Raw genomic sequence first — 17212 nt, 5'->3', positions numbered from 1 at the left:
CATGTTTTCTGTAACACTCATCTACATTATGGTTTTCTTTGTTACAAAAACTACAAACCTTTTTAGATTGGTTGTTATATGTCCCCTTAGACCCTCCTTATGTTGAAGTTCTAGCCAAATTAACATTTGACTCTAAAGAGACATTGTCAAACCCAATAGCATGCTCTCCTAGCAATTGCCTTTCATGTTGTAGCACAATATTAAAACTCTTAGTTATAGAGGGCAACAGATCCTTCATAAGAATTTGTGACTTTATCCCAAAATAATTGCCATTCAAACCTCTCAAGAACTGGATAATATAGTCTTGATCTTGATACTTCTTAATTTGCTTTACACCTAGACAATTCTCAAGATTACATTTACATACAGGGATGACCCTGAAATTTACAAATTCTTCCCAAAGAACTTGTAATTTGGTGAAATAATTTGTAATTGACAAATCACCTTGAACAGTTGCTGCAATTTCATCTTGTAACTCTCCAATTTTTAATGTATCTCCTTGAGAAAAACAGTCCTTCAAGTTTTTCCACACTTCTGATGCATTCTCAAACCATAAAATACTTTGCGCAATAGAAGGTGAAACGGATTGAGATATCCAAGAAAGTATCATTCATTACAATGCTTCCAAGCAAGAAGATTTGTTACTTCTGCTTGTGTGTATGGAAGAGTACCATCCATAAAAGAAAACTTATTCTTAACCACCAAAACTCTCTTAATAGTATGAGACCAGGAATGATAATTCTGAGCATTGAGAACAGGAGAAACCAATCATAAGCCTGGATTTTCTCCAGGATGAATGTAATAGGGACTCATTACATCGGTAAAACCATCTGGAGTTGTAGATGAACTCTGATTTAGAACTGGAGGATCTTGAGATGTTGGCATGATCTAATCGCAAAGAAGAAAAATTGACCTAATCGGCAAGAAAGAAAGAAAATTTTGATTCCAAATCAATTTGGAAGAAGAAAAAATTCCAGGAATCTAGAAGAAGAATGAGGAATTCCACAATCGAAATGAAAGTTTGACTGAAAACGAAAAGAAAGTAATCGATCTCCAAAAAAACCCAAAGAACGATTCTTCTCTGTAATGCAGAATTACGAAGAATTCTCTGATACCATGATAGAAACAGAAAAGAGAGAAAAACAGAATGATTTCATTGAATGAATGACTATAATTTTCAGTACTTTACGGAAACATACGGTTGTGTATTTATAATCGTAAAACAGCACTGTGACTAACATGTACCAGTTTTAACTATCTTAATCCTAACTGAATACTAATTAACCTTTAACTAACTTAATACATATAATCTAATATTTTCTCTCCATTTTTTTAAAGGAGAAATATATTAACATAAATAAGAAGAAAGAACATCAATAAGAAACAGTGGTGGATAGACATCTTAATAAAGGAGATTGAAACAAAGTTCAAATCTCGTAGAAGAAAACAACACTCTTTAACAACATTAGATAAACATAAGAAAGGTTAAATAGCACAAACCATATTGAGGCAGTCGGATTGAAGTTCCACATATGAATAACCAAGAGCTTTAATCCAACTAATGGCCTCCCGAATGTCCATCACCTTGGCTAGCAAATGGTCGATCGAATCTGCCAAGTCAGCATTGTGAGCAAGTATGTAGCCACTAGTATGATCACAGATCAACATCCCATATGATAAAAAAAACAAGCTTCATGCCGCATCATAGCATCGACGTTGTAGATCAGAACACCCAAGAGGGGTTATCACCATTTAACTAGAGCTGGTACAGACACAGTAACTGCAGCCAAGCCAGCATTACGAGCAAGTATGCAGCCACCAGTATGATCACGAATCAACATCTCATTAGAGCAAAAGCTAGCATCTTGTCGCATCCCAGCATCGACGTTGCAGATCAGAACACCTAGGAGGGGTTTTCTCCATTTAACTAGAGCTGGTATAGACACAGTAACTGTAACATTAGGACTTAGACGGGATGATTTCAATGTCTGAAAATCGACAGTAGCAGCGAGCATCACAAAACCGGGCAAACTACCCAAAGTACTTGATTATGATACCGCCATAAATGCTAAAGAATATCAGCAACTGTTTCAATTACTGGGGATCTCGACTCGAGCAAATGGATGAACCAATGAAAGAAATCATGTACATGCTCCATGTGACAATTCGAAAAAATAAGCCCCAAACCTGTCGAGCAAAGATAAATGTATTAGAGCAAATAATATAATCAGAAGCAGTAAAAGGCAGAGTTAGAAAATCGTTGCTCAGCAAAGAAAATAAGCCCCAAACCTGCGGAGCAAAGAAAATCATTATATTTAAAAGAAATATAAGAAAATTACAGTTACACCCTAAACTCACCCTCTCTAATTGTGTCGACCAAATCCCCAAATAACGCATATGAACCCTAAACCTCTCGATCTTTGCTCAAATGTGCGATTAGGAAAATCTGCTACCTGTTGCTGCTCTTCTCTTTCTCGCCCCCTTTCCGTCTGTTCTGTGTCCCTCCTTCAACTTGAAGGCTTCAAGAACGACATCTTCTTCCATCTCAAAGAATCGAACCGAATCGAAGTCTCGATAATTTGCTGCTTGCTTTGCTGATCTTCTTTGAATTATGTTTTGTTGTTTGCAGGCTGCAGGGACGGTTGTTTGCTTTGAATGTTGTTTTTGAGTTGTTTGCTTATCATTCCACAAATTTCCAATCAATATTTTTATCCGCCCCCACTTGATGGGTCGAGTTGTTTTATATGTTCTAATCTAAATTCTGTTTTACTTGCTTATTTGAGTTGTTTGTTTTTGAGATGTTTGGTCTGTTCCCAATTTAACACTTGAGTTGTTTTTCTAAATTGTAATTAATATAGCAATTAGCATTCCAATTTAGCAATTGAGAAGTACAATTTGCCAATTTAACATTAGTTTGTATATATTGAGGGGATGATGTATATATTAACATAGTAATTTAATATTAACTAAATTTAAGGGGATGAATGCATTATATACCTAATTAAAATAATAAATGTATATATATTTACTAAACTCATAAACTTATTATATGTTTAAGTTTAAATAAATTCATAAACGTATGTTGTTGTTGATCACCACTTATATATACAAATCCTGAATCCATCCCTGGATAAATGGATTAAGCAACTAGTTTTGCCAAAAAAAATTAGATAGAAATAAATTAATTTTTTGAAAACATTAGTAGTAAAATATTATGGAATTTGTTTTGTTGTTAGTCCATCAATATGAGCTGGATTTTTGTATCCATGGGCACATGGTACACTACAAAATTGATGAATACAGAGGTTAGAAATATGTTACTCAGCAGACATATCCTGGTTCGGCCTCTCCGCCTACGTCCAGTCCCCGGAACTCGTTCCGAGCTTTTTGAATCCTCTACTGAGCTCTTTAAAGGTAGAGCACGAAACCTTTTACAACAGAAGTTGAGTATACAAGAGTACATTTCTCTATTCCTCTACTCACTCCTATAACTACCGCTGAATACTATAACCGAGTACCACTACAAGAAAAAACGCTATCACCGACACAATCGACCGACGGAATTTTTTGTGTAGGAATCACCGACAGAAGACCGACGGAAAATATGCCTCGGAAATCACCTACACATTAAAGGAATGTGTAGGTCATTTTTGGCCGGATTATTCCCGCCACAAATTCCAACACATTTAGTAGGTGATTTTTAGTGTCGGTGATATCACCAACATATGAAATTAATCACCGACAATAAAATGGGTAGGAGCCTAAATTAAAAAAAAATAAAAAAAATATATTTGCTCATATTTAGCTTAAAATATATATTACTACCAAAAAGCTTAAAATATATACAAATTAAAAAAAAATCAATTAAGAAATAAAAATATGTTAAAAACTAATTTTTAGTTCATTTGTCCATTATCAATGTAAATTAAAAAAATTAAGTATTAGTATATTTCCATCTTTTAATATAAATAAAAAAAAATTAATTAATTGATTAAAAAAAATTAAAAAATAAAAATGTAACTACTAATAATTTTGATAGTGTCTATTTATCTTCTTATTCGGTCATAAAGGAAATTTATAATTATGTCTATTCAGTGAAAAGAAAAAGTAAAAAATTAATGAAAAAATAAAAATATATATTCAGTGGAAAAACGTTCAATCCCATTTAGAAAGAGTCTGACCTAAAGAACAAGTTCTAACCCTAATATACTTTCTCTCCCTATAACGATATCATTGCTCTCTTCACCGGCGCCGCGCCGGAATCGGCGCTGCTTTCCTGGGTCTGACTTCAGCTGTCCCCGACCTGCTCTCCAAGTAAGACTTTTTGTTGTTTTGTTCTTCATCTTTAAAAGAACTATTTTCTAACTAAGACCATCCTTACTCTGCTTCCGCCACTAGCTCGAAGGAGAGGGAAGCCAGCTACAACAGCTTCAGGATTTTGGGGAAAACGAGTTCAACTGCTCACTAGAAGGTAAAGTAAATAAATTCCTCCCTTCTTGCTTTAATGTTGTAGCAACTAGATAGTTTATTTTCCCCAAAGGTTTTGCTTTCTTCTTGTTTGATAAAATGACCAAGAGACTATTTTTGAAGGTACAAACTGAATGTGAGTGCCTGCTTTGAGTACTTGCCAAACCGAATCTCTCCTTCTTTCACCTATGCTTGTTTGAGTGTCTACTATTTTGTTTCTAAAATTAGTCTGAATGTGATGCTTGTTTGAGTGCCTGCTATTTTGTTTCTAAATTTGGCCTGAATGTGATGCATGTTTTAAGTTGTTTTATTGAAATTTGACACAAGTAGTAGTAGAAGAAGTAAAGGAAGAACCAGTAGTGGCACTACACTATTCTAATACTATTGATATGGTGAAATTCAAGTTCTAATTTATGAGATGCTCTGTAAGGCTGGCTTCCAACGCCCCACTCCTCCATTTCTGCTGCTGCTGCTGCTGCTTCCCTGTTCCAGCTCCTATAAAACTTACATCAGAATAAAGACTACTCACTCTCATTCTGCCTATAAATTTTATTACCCTTTCTTACTTTTAACACTATCAAATTCTTTATTTTTATTTCTAGCCTGTACCTATAGCTTGAATGACCATAGTCTCTATACTTGTATCTGTTACTTCCCCTGATTCACATGATATGTTTTTCACCATTACACAATCCTCCCTCTTGGACTAATCAATTACTTTCATTTCTTTCTGTTTTATTTGAATATAGTAACTAAGAATCAGAAGAAAAAGTGACTACTAATGAACTTGTTAATGAATTACTAGCTTTAAAGTTGGTAATTAAACATGATTTGAAATCACTAATCTATAATTGTAGTCACTAAGTAAAGATTGATTAGTGGTATTCAATCAATCATATAAAGATGATAAGAATATTCTGATGCCGAGGACTTGGAGGGGGATTTTATTGTTCTTGCAAATTTTCCAGAGGATGAGTCTGATTTGGTTATAGATTAGAGTTTTCATTTGATTGCCAAGTTAGGTGAAATGTTACTTCTTGAAGCTCATGAATTAGCTCTTTATCGAGTCGACTTTTATTGTAAATCATAGATTTCTGATTTCAACTTCAGTTTCCTAAATTGAAAGAATCCCGTAGAATAGCACTTGCAAATATATATTTTTTACTTTATATGATCATTGATAATTGTTTATAACTTTGTTTCTTCAATAGAGCTATTAATTTCTTATTTATTTCAGTTTCCCAAATCTCCTCCTTGCTGCTATCATCACCGATGCCGATTCTCTAAGACGACCTTCCTCAGAGTGGCTTCGCACCTGTCTATTGAGATGAAAGATTCCAACCAAAAGACCCACCGCCATAGCCATCTTCCTTGCTGCTTTCTCGTATGGGATGTATGATGTATCAAGTGGGTAAGGGAAACAAGATCTGCAGGTACCATTTTTTTTAAGTTTAATAAATTTTGCTTTAGGTACAAACTCTAATGTCTGAGGTAGGAAGTTTAGTGGACTACTAGTTGTGAGGTTGAAACTGAGAAATTCTCTCTAGCATGAGATTGTTTGAAATTGATAAATCTCTTGTTTCTTCGTTTCTACCCGTTCTGTCATATCTTCCTGTCTCAGCGGATGGTTCAGATGGCTTAAGTTATGATAGCAGAGATAGTAAGAGGCAAGGACGTATGGACCGATAAATTTGATTTGTATATTCTGTGATTATAGTCTCTTTTAGGTGCATAAATCTCTAGTTGGGTATTGAGTGCTTTTCTTCATTTTATGTAATGGGGGAAAACTTTGAGCTCTTTAAAATTTGTCAACCGTTTGTGCTCGTATGTGTGATAATAGTTGTTTGTAATGTGTAGATTGGTAGTGGAGGTGCATATGGAGCTTATGGAAGTTATTCTTCAGGGCGAACTAGTGCTTATGGGTGAGAATGACCTCTCTTTTGCCATTTGTATATTATATGTCATCTTCATTTCAATGTCATGATTTAGAGATGCCTTTTTATTGGGCGGTGGAAGTTTCAACCCGGTGGGCTTATACCGAATCTTCTATTAAAGTACTAAATAGTTCAGTTGAATTCTCCTTGTATTTCCTTCATATTTATATGATGTGTAGTGTTGTCTAAGGCTTCTTATTTGTTTGTTCTTAGGTCCCTAGGAGATGATGTTTGTTTTAGAACTTCTAAATCCTTATTTGCAACTCTATTTTCAGGTTATCCAGCCGGACACATGTTCCGGACGTAAAAAGTATTACTAAAATTTGATGATGGTTATTCGCAGGTAGATTCTGAATTTCCTTTTTAGTTTTTCCTGTATGTGGAGTAAAGTGGCAATTTCATGAAGCCTAAAGCCAGTTGCCTTGGTGGAGAACTCTAATTTTTGGTCCAAGTTGCAGGTTTATATGCCGACTACAATTTGATAGTTCAGAAACTTATTATGAAAATGAAAAAGTGGAAGATGTTTAAGTGGCAGTTACTTTAATCCGCTAGTATTTGTTTGAATTTGCTGAATTTGACTTTTAGCGTGATTAGATTTCTTATTTACTTTTTTTTGGTAAACAGATTTCTTATTTACTGAAGTTTATAGTTTAGTAGAATTTTTTTTGATTTATTTTATATGAAACGTTGTTGTCGTGTGACCAGAGGTCACGGGTTCGAGTCTTAGGAGCGGCCTCTTGCCAATTAAATTGGCAAGGGAAGGCTTGCCCCCAATACACCCTTGTGGTGGGACCCCTCCCCGGACCCTCGCTCAGCGGGGACGCGTAATGCGACCGGGCCGCCCTTTTTTTTTTTTTTTATTTTATATGAAATTTTTAGTTTGCTTATTATATATATATATATATTAGAGAGTTCCCTTCAATCCAAATAAATTGATTAAAAATAAAAATAATTTAGAAAATAATTCCTGATTTCGACGCAATATTTGTCGGTGAATCATTTAAATAAATATTTTGAAAAATACATCACCGACACCTATGGGTTGGTAATATTATCGGAATGTCCGACGGAAGTCACCGACTAAAAGTAGTCGGTATTTCCGACACAAAACACCGACCCGAAATTGTGTCGGCGATTTGTTGTGTTGGTAAAAAATTGTCGCAGCGGCTTACCTACGAGGTCAACGCCGACACATCAAATTGTGTCGGTCTTCCGTCGGTGATGATGATCACCGACACAATTTTGGTTATCACCGACAGATTCTTCCGTCGGTGATAGCGTTTTTTCTTGTAGTGTACTCAGCTTCTCCTTTCTATTCTTCTAGAAATGATAAGTGTTTGTCCTAAACAACAATTGCTAAGACACCTTAGATGAATAAAATCACTCTAGACTTTTACACAATGATTGGAATTGGTGTAAGATTTGCTTTGCTTTTCTCACAGAACTTCAAGTATGAATTTGGTCAGCGTTTCGACTTGATTGAAGATCTGCATCGAATGAAGCATTTGAGAGGCCTATTTATAGTGACACTTCAAGCACCGGTGATTTCGAATTTCGAAATAACCGTTGGAGTCAAACGGCTTCCTGTCGCTTTCACTCAATACGTGCTCAGCGTCTTCGACCAATCATATTCTTGTATCTTCTGTCTTCGCCAGTGCTCAACAGCTTTTCGTCAGATGAAACAGAATGTTCCCACATTTATGGCAAAGTCTTCCAGACAGCTTCCTGCGCCTTCTGAGCTTTACCCAAAGTAGAAATACTTTGTCTCCAAGTTCATTCTGTTCTGCCGCTGACCTGACTACCTTGTCGCTCAACTCAGCAGCTTCGTCTTGAAGCTATTTGGTCGAAGGCTTCTCGATCCTTCTTGTTGCTGGGCTAACGCCTTACTCTGTACGATGGCGTTTTGAAGTCTTCTTGGACCGTGAGGCTTTGATCTATTGACTTGGGCTTGACTTCCTCTTTTGGGCCTTTGGGCCATTTATCTTAATGTCTTATAAATCAAATAACTCAACATTGAACAAACACATTAGTGTGAATAAATCAAAGCATTTAAATTTAATGTGTTAGAATATTTTTATCATTCACATAAATAATTTTGTCAAATCAAAATCATGTGGAAAGGTGTTTCAACAGTATATACACAATAACTGTAACATTAGGACTTAGACGGGACGATTTCAATGTCTAAAAATCGACAGTAGCAGCGAGCAGCACAGAACCGGGCAAACTACCCAAAGTACTTGATTATAATACCGCCATAAATGCCAAAGAATATCAGCAACTGTTTCGATTACTGGGGATCTCAAGTCGAGCAAATGGATGAACCAATGAAAGAAATCATGTACATGCTCCATGTGACAATCCGAAAAAATAAGCCCCAAACCTGCCGAGCAAAGAAAATCGTTATATTTAAAAGAAATATAAGAAAATTACAGTTATATCCTAAACTCACCCTCTCTAATTCTGTCGACCAAATCCCCAAATAACGCAAATGAACCCCAAACCTCTCGATCTTTGCTCAAATGTGCGATTAGAAAAATCTGCTACCTGCTGCTGCCTCTCGTCTGTTCCGTGTCCCTCCTTCAACTTGAAGGCTTCAAGAACGACATCTTCTTCCATCTTGAAGAATCGAACCGAATTGAAATCTCGATAATTTGCTGCTTGCTTTGCTGATCTTCTTTGAATTATGTTTTGTTGTTTACAAGTTGCAGGGACGGTTGTTTGCTTTGAATGTTGTTTTTAAGTTGTTTGTTTATCATTCCACAAAATTCCAATCAATATTTTTATCCGCTCCCACTTGATGGGTCGAGTTGTTTTATATGTTCTAATCTAAATTCTGTTTTACTTGCTTATTTGAGTTGTTTGTTTTTGAGATGTTTGGTCTGTTCCCAATTTAACACTTGAGTTGTTTTTCTAAATTGTAATTAATATGGCAATTAGCATTCCAATTTAGCAATTGAGAAGTAGAATTTGCCAATTTAACATTAGTTTGTATATATTGAGGGGATGATGTATATATTAACATAGTAATTTAATATTAACTAAATTTAAGGGGATGAATGCATTATATACCTAACTAAAATAATAAATGTATATATATTTACTAAACTCATAAACTTATTATATGTTTAAGTTTAAAGAAATTCATAAACGTATGTTGTTGTTGATCACCACTTATATATACAAATCCTGAATCCATCCCTGGATAAATGGATTAAGCAACTAGTTTTGCCAAAAAAAAAATTAGATAGAAATAAATTAATTTTTTGAAAACATTAGTAGTAAAATATTATGGAATTTGTTTTGTTGTTAGTCCATCAATATGGTGGGCTCGATTTTTGTATCCATGGGCACATGGTACACTACAAAATTGATGAATACAGAGGAGGTTGGTTTCATGACTAGAATTGTGTATAGAAATGAGAATTGACACGTACCAAGAAAACTTGTCCACAACCAGAATGTGTACAAAGACACTTGTCATTTCCTAGTGAGCAGAATAGCAGGTAAGAATCATCCAACGCGTGGCATAGGGGATTGAGAATTGCATCGCATCGTATCGTATCATACGTACCAATGAACACTTTTTATATTTTAAGGATTACAGTAGTATACTATAAAATAAATCTGACATTCCGTAATTCTGAAACTACATACATGCACAGTTACATTTCCAATCTTTATCTTTATATTATCACAGCTCGAAACCCATGCAAATGCTGTTAGCTTTACTATTTTTTTAGTCAAAGATATCAAATACCCGGTTTATGTGCTATTTTAACTGGAATTCATTACCCCCAAAACTCGGCTAGAATAATGATGGTTTTTAAAATATTGGAAAAATTATAAAATTGAATGAAATAGGAGATATATTTATATACTTAATCCATTTATGTAACGTATTATATATTTAGACTATTTTTATACAATTTTTTTAAAATATTCTAATGTTTCTCTTTCTTAAAAGATTCTCATACTTTTGATCTTCCCCTCTTCTTTTATATTACGAAATTTGCACCATTTTCTTCATCATCATGTATTTCTCTTCTTCATTTCTTGATTCTTCATCTTTCTATTGTTAGAAAACTAAACCATGGTTCTTCATCTTTATGTTTCTGCTCGTCTCTTGGTTTCTTTCTTCTTGTGCGGATAGAAGAAATCGTCATTCTACGTTATTTTTATCATTTTTCTGCGTTTATCATATGGTTATTGACGATTTTAATGGTAAAATGCAGAAAAATGTAAGTATCTACTGATTTCTCTTCGTTTTTTTTTCTTCAGAAAATTACTTCGCAAAATGAGCTTTTGTGAAGGTCTGCGAGGAAAATGAGCATGAAACAGACGATTTTACTTCGCAAAAACACATTACGCGAAGTTTGCAAAGATAAATGTTCATGATTTTTACCTTCACAAACTTCGTGTAATCTGTTTTCGCGAAGTAAAATTGTCACATTTCTCCTCGCAGATTTCGCGAAATCCGTTTTCACGAAGTAAAAGCGTCATCTTTCTTGCACATTTCTCTTCGCAGATGTTGCGAAATCCTCTTTTCATGAAGCCAAATCCTCCTTTTTCTTCCTAACACGATTAAATTTTTCTGAAGGTGGTTGAATACATAACATCCCTTTCAAGAAGGCGGGTGTACTGAGATGCAGAGGAAATTTTTTTCTTAGATTCTCTTATGATATAGGGAGAAATTTCCATCAAGATTGGTCACATTGACTTTGAAATGATTTTAATGTTGTTATTGTGACAATCTTGTTGTAAATTTTGATGATGTTATGATTTTTGTTGTTATGCTTTTTTTGTTATATATCACTTCGCAGATTTCGCAATATGCGAAGTCTGAGAAGATAAAGATGCTTAAAAACAAGTCTTTTATTTTCGCAGGTTTTGCATTCAGACGGAAGGGAGAAAGGAGAAAAGCTAAAAAATTTCTAAGTGTTATATATATATATATATATATATATATATATATATATATATATATATATTAAAAGTATTTTAGGAAAGTCACATAGAAATAGTCTAGATATGTAGTAGGTTGAGTAAATGAGTTAAATATGTAAATGAGTCTCCCATTTGATACCATTTTTGTAATTTTCCCCAAAATATTTAAGGGCATGAATGTATTTTACCCCTTAACACCTTGGGTTAATACTTTCACCTCAGCACTCCGTTCTATATTTGGTACGACCTGTAGCCTATTCCCCAGACCAATCTTCTTCTTTTTATTTATTTATTTATAGATTTTGCTTCCCAACTTCTCTGTGCCTCAATATTTCTACTACCATATAATATAATCATATTCTACTGTAAATATTGTAATTACACGTTCTTTCCTTCGTTCATTTCCATTAATTTTCCTTTTATTAATTTCTCCATTTCTAAATATTCTCTTTCAGTAAACTCTGTTACAGGCGATGTCTCCATTAACTTCCTTTCTTCTCTTTACATTGCTTTACCACTTCCCCTTTTCAATTTCTCTTCAACAACTGCAACCTAATCACTGCAATGACAAATGTGGAAAATTACTCATCCCATCCCCATTTCACTTGAACTTTTCTTGTGCTTCAGTTTCCACTTCCACTGCTTTCAATCTTACTTGCAAAAACTCCACCACTCTTTATCTCAACATCGATTCCCAAACATACAGGGTTTTTGAATTCTTCTCCGATGGCGTATTAGTGGACTTTCCGGGGACTACTTCTGCTTGTAGGAGATACAATGATCTGAACTCTTTTGGTTTTAGCGGGAATGGATTTTTTGGGATATCGGAAGAGAATGTTATTGGATTGTACGATTGCGAAGATTCTTCTTTATGTAAGGCGGATTGTGAAACGATTGAGTTGTCTGGCTGTGATGGAAATTCAAATGCATCTCCTGCTTGTTGTTATCCTCTTTCTGATCATAGTGCGTGGAAATCTGGAGATGGATTTTCGGTGTTTTCGAGGTTCGGATGCAGGGGATTTGCTTCTTGGGCTGTTTCTCGGGGATCTAATAGTGCAAAGCGTGGTGTTAAATTGGAATGGGCGATTCCTGTGAATTCTTCAAGGGAAGCATGTGCTGCTAATTCTGTCACTGTTAATGCTACCAGTGTTGACGGTGGAGTGCGATGTAAATGCCAGGACGGGTTCGTCGGCGATGGATTTGCCGATGGAATTGGATGTTTGAAATGTGAGTGCCTTCATTCACTGTTTTCTAATTCTGATTTTACTTTGATGAACACTTTAGTGTGTATCTGAAGTATTATTTTGTGAATTTGACTCTTAACGTCGAGCAATCATCATATTTGATACGGAAATTAACATCTATATGTAACATCTATTAAATTACATTTGTGGCCCCTCAATTTTGTTTTTACTCTCATTATGACCCATAACTCCAAAATCAAAACATTTTAACTTTGCACTTTATGACATTTTTTTTTAAGATTGAGCAATAAAACCACTCTAATAGCAGTCTAGCAAATTGAAATAATATACTAAACAATAATTATTAATTATTGATTTTTTTTTTTTTTGTTTTGGGATAATTGAAGTGTTAGTTTGATTAATAGAGAAAAAGTGGTTGTTAGAGAAAAAAATTCTTAAAGCTGTGATTTGAGAAATAGAAAATAATGGTTTAATGGGAAATATGATTCTAAATAACTTTGATTTTTAAAATTTTCATCTTCAAGTCATCGTGTAAAATAGATTGCAAAGTTGAGAGGTCATAATGAAAATAAGAAAAAAGTTAGGAGACCATGAGTGTAATTTTTCACATCCGAAATCCTTCTATTTCCCCGTGATTAACAATCATCTCATGTGGAATTTAAGGAATTTCCTTAAATACCAGTCAATTTCCATCTAAACTGACCAGATCAGAGAACAAATTAATTAATTACTATATGTTATGGAATCAATAATAGGTAAACAAGCAAAAACAAAAACAAAAACAAACATTTTTTACACCTCAAGTGCCAAATAATACTTAAACCCTTACTTTTTCACATGTATATTTGACAGCTTGCATCAAGGGTGGATTAGAAGCAAATGGCACTGATTGCTACACAAAAAAACACAGCGAAAAAACAGTTTCCATTTTGGCTGGTATGCCATACTTTTCCTCATGTTAATCTGCAGAAACTGTTAATAATTATTTGAATTGAACTGACTTTGCAGGAGTTATAGGCCCTTTATTCGTTATTGCTTCCTTAATAGCACTATTTTGTCTATTAAAACGACCTGGTAAATCCAGTGGATATGACCCTGATCAAGCACATTATCACAGCACAATCTCCTTCAGGAAAGCTTGTAGGACTCGCTTATTCACTTACCAAGAGCTCGAAGAAGCCACGAAACAGTTCGAAGATGATCAGAAACTTGTCAACGGAACTAATGGAGTGATTTATGCTGGTGTAATTGGTGATGGTTCACATGTAGCAGTTCATAAAGTGCAGTGCCAAGATGAAAGAGACCTAATGCAGGTCCTGTCGCGGATTGAGGTTTTATCTGCAATCATTCACCGGAACATAGCGCGACTTCTCGGTTGCTGCATTGATTCTGGCTACACTCCTTTGGTTGTTTATGAGTATCCTGCAAATGGTACTTTGCAGGAACATTTGGCACAAAATACAGGACAAAAACTTGGGCTTGATTGGTACAGAAGAATGAATATTGCTACTGAAATTGCTTGTGTCTTAGCTTTTCTACAATTTGAACTGTTTCCTCCTATCTTCCACCATAACATCAAATCCGGGTGCATATTTTTGGATGATGATTTATCAGTAAAAATAGCAGGGTTCAGGCTGCTAGAATCAAGCAACATTGCAAATGAATCTTATTCATCATATGAAGGTCCAAGAACTCACAGAAGTGATGTTTATGACTTTGGTGTACTACTTCTGGAGCTAATTACAGGGTCAAAAAACAAAGATTTGCCAGCTTTAACAATGCAGAAAATCAGAAGTGGAAAAGTAGAAGAAATTGTGGATCCAGGTCTTTATTATCATGAACAACCCTCTTTTGGGAGAGAGCAAATTGAGATAGTAGGAGATTTGGCTACAAGGTGTTTGTTATTTGGTGGAGATGGAAAAATTGGAATGATAGAAGTTGCCAGAGAGCTTGTACACATTACTAAAGATAGTAGTTTTGAGGGAGGAAGCAGAAGAGGGCCTGCACTTGATGAAACTTTCTCAAATTCAAGCCTTCTTCAGATGATTTCCATGTCTCCTGATTCAACATATGTGCCTTGATCCAACTTCTGTTTCACCTGTGATTAAAGCAACAATTGATGGTTGTGTGTGATTTTAATGAAAACTGCTGCTTCATCTTGTAAGATTAATGTAGTGTATATTGATTACAGAACATATGCATGTATCTTAGTTTGTAACTTTGTATTACCAAGTCAACAAACCTTGTACAAGTGTTATTAAGGCTAAACTCTTGTTATTTTGATTTTAGTAGATTAACTTTAATCTTTTATTTCAATATATTAAGCCATGGTATTTTAAGCCTTTGATTATTAAAAAAAAAATCATTTTTAAACATAAAATTCGATTAATAGAGTGTCATTTGAGAGAAATAAAAAATTAAATCAGAAACATTATGGGAAACTTAGTGTCTTCTCTAAAGAGGTGGTACACTAAAGAAGGAGGATAAGTGAGCTGAGTAACACCTGCTGCGGTTCTGCTCTCAGAAGACATGTTTGAAGCACACCTCATGAAAGTTCACAAACATCCTACTTATATGAACAGAACATTTGACTTGCTTCCCGTATCGTTAATTCGAGATAGAATGCCAATAACTTTCGAATTGTCGGATTGTATTATCAAGCCCCCAATTCACATTGCCTTCATTGAACTCCCGAATAGACACCCCAACTTTCAGCATCAAACGATGAACCAATCCCAATTTCATGCATGAAACTGGACACCCACTCACCATTAGAGTTGTCGTTATCTTGGTCTTCCATTATTAATTGGTCGATCTAAAAAATCTATCTTTCAAGTTCTTGAAGGAGCATTTAGTGAAAATATTTAACAGTTGGACGTTGATGTTCTTATCAATTACTGGTAAATGTCTTGCTTAAAGTGGTAGCTCAGGCTCTGTCTATGTTTTGTATGAGTACGTTCTTGATCCCCAAATAAATTTATGATGAACTACAGAAGATGATGAACTATTTTTGGTGGGGTACGAAGGGTAATGGTAAGAGAAATATTCACGGGAGTAGTTGGGATCGGTTATGCAATCATAAGGACAAAGGGGGTCTTGGTTTTCGAGACTTGCACAATTTTAATCTTGCACTTTTTGGAAAGCATGGTTGGAAATTCATTAATAGCCCTCACACACAGGTTAGCCGTCTTTTCAAAGCTAAATATTTTGCTCATGGTTCTTTCCTTTCTACCAAATTGGGCATTAACCCTAGTTTTGTTTGGAGGAGTGTGTGGAGTTCAAATGAATTTATTTGTAAATGAGTGAGGTGGAGAATTGGATGAGGAGATTTTATTTCGGTATGGAAGGACCCATGGATTAATCATGACTATCAATTTCTTATTAACTCAGAGTCCACAGAGGCAAATAGTAATATGCTAAAGTTGCAAAATTGTTTATCCGAGTACGAGAATTTGGAATCAAGGGAGGTTATCGACGTGGTTTCAACCCGAGAAAGTGGAAAGAATTTTGGAGATGGTAAGTTCCAATGACAAATAGAGATGATAAACTAGTATAGACTTTCTCAAGAGACGGGCTATATTCCTCAAAGTTTGGGTATCAGATTCTTGAAGGTGTTCGGGATGGCTCTCTAGATCGAGAAGGATGGGTGCAAATCTGGAATTTGGACGTTCCTCCAAAAGTAAAAAATTTCATGTGGAAGTTAGGCGCGAAAATTCTACATATGGAAACCAGACTTATATCTAGACAAATAAGCACGTCGAGTAGCTCTTTGATGTGCGACACCGATATCGAACATGGGTGGCACTTATTTTTCAGAGTGTAACTATGTTACGGCTTGCTGGTCAGCTGAAAATATCATAGGCCCAGATGCTAAATGGGATTGGATCTAGGATTGGGTGTTCAATTTTTTTGCAAAGGCATGAAGGGAGGAACCAGTCGAGCCAGAGTAGTGTTGTGGAAAATTTGGCAGCAGCATAAGTCCCAATTATGGACTGGTAAACATAGGACTCCGGTGGATGCAGTCGTGAGCTCAACGCAGTTTATTTCAGCGTGGAAAGAGGCTAAGCGATCTTCGAGTTCTGCTATTTTGGCTAATGATCCGGGAAGGGTTCTTGTTCGTCACTGATGGAAAAAAGCCTCAATTCGAACATGTCAAGTGCAATGTGGATGTTGCTATGTTTTCATAAGAGAAGGAGTTTAGGACTGCGGCGATTATCCGAGGAAATGGAGGTGAATTCCTAGCAGGTTTTAGCTCTGTTATGGTAGGCATTCCTTGAGCAAAATTGGCAGAAGCTTTGGCATTTCGCGACAGCTTGAAAGGGGCTTGCTCTTTTCAATATTACAACGTACAATTCAGAAGTGATGCAAATGGTGTTGTAGATGCTATTACATTCAATCATCCAGATGTGTCAGAGTTTGGTTGCGTTATTAAGGATATCCATATTCTCTTTCGAAATCGTCAAGATTGTTCTATAACTTTTGTTCCGCAATTAGTGAATGAGACGCTCACCTTATGGCCCGTAACTCTCGTTCCAATGCTAATCCGTTTAGTACTTTAGTTGCTCATAATTTTTTGGTTTCGGTGATTTGTAAGGATGTTTATGAACTTTGGTTAATATATGATCTTTTCAAACAATAAAAAACTATTACAAGATTTAA

General features: G+C 35.2%; 1 protein-coding gene and 1 long non-coding RNA gene across 3 annotated transcripts; both read left to right on the top strand.

Moving 5' to 3' along the window:
• The first annotated feature begins 4155 nt into the window (after positions 1 to 4155).
• Positions 4156 to 7233, top strand: LOC136220278 (uncharacterized). 2 transcript variants are annotated; one of them, XR_010684455.1, is made up of 5 exons: positions 4156 to 4314; positions 4399 to 4471; positions 5705 to 5900; positions 6325 to 6389; positions 6677 to 7233. It is a non-coding gene; the product is annotated as an uncharacterized lncRNA (long non-coding RNA). The 2 variants fall into 2 exon arrangements; XR_010684454.1 differs by having other exon boundaries at positions 6745 to 7227.
• A 4388-nt stretch (positions 7234 to 11621) lies between these two features.
• LOC136220336 (probably inactive receptor-like protein kinase At2g46850) lies at positions 11622 to 14807 on the top strand. Its single transcript, XM_066008146.1, has 3 exons — positions 11622 to 12575; positions 13406 to 13489; positions 13562 to 14807. The coding sequence occupies exons 1-3, from the start codon at positions 11822 to 11824 to the stop codon at positions 14632 to 14634; spliced, it is 1911 nt and encodes a 636-aa protein (XP_065864218.1). The 5' UTR covers positions 11622 to 11821; the 3' UTR covers positions 14635 to 14807.
• Positions 14808 to 17212: the final 2405 nt, after the last annotated feature.

This window comes from Euphorbia lathyris, chromosome 2 (genome assembly GCF_963576675.1).
Source record: "Euphorbia lathyris chromosome 2, ddEupLath1.1, whole genome shotgun sequence".
Lineage (NCBI taxonomy): Eukaryota > Viridiplantae > Streptophyta > Magnoliopsida > Malpighiales > Euphorbiaceae > Euphorbia > Euphorbia lathyris.
The sequence above is the reverse complement of the archived record's forward strand: the minus strand, read 5'-3'. Positions and strand labels throughout refer to the sequence as shown.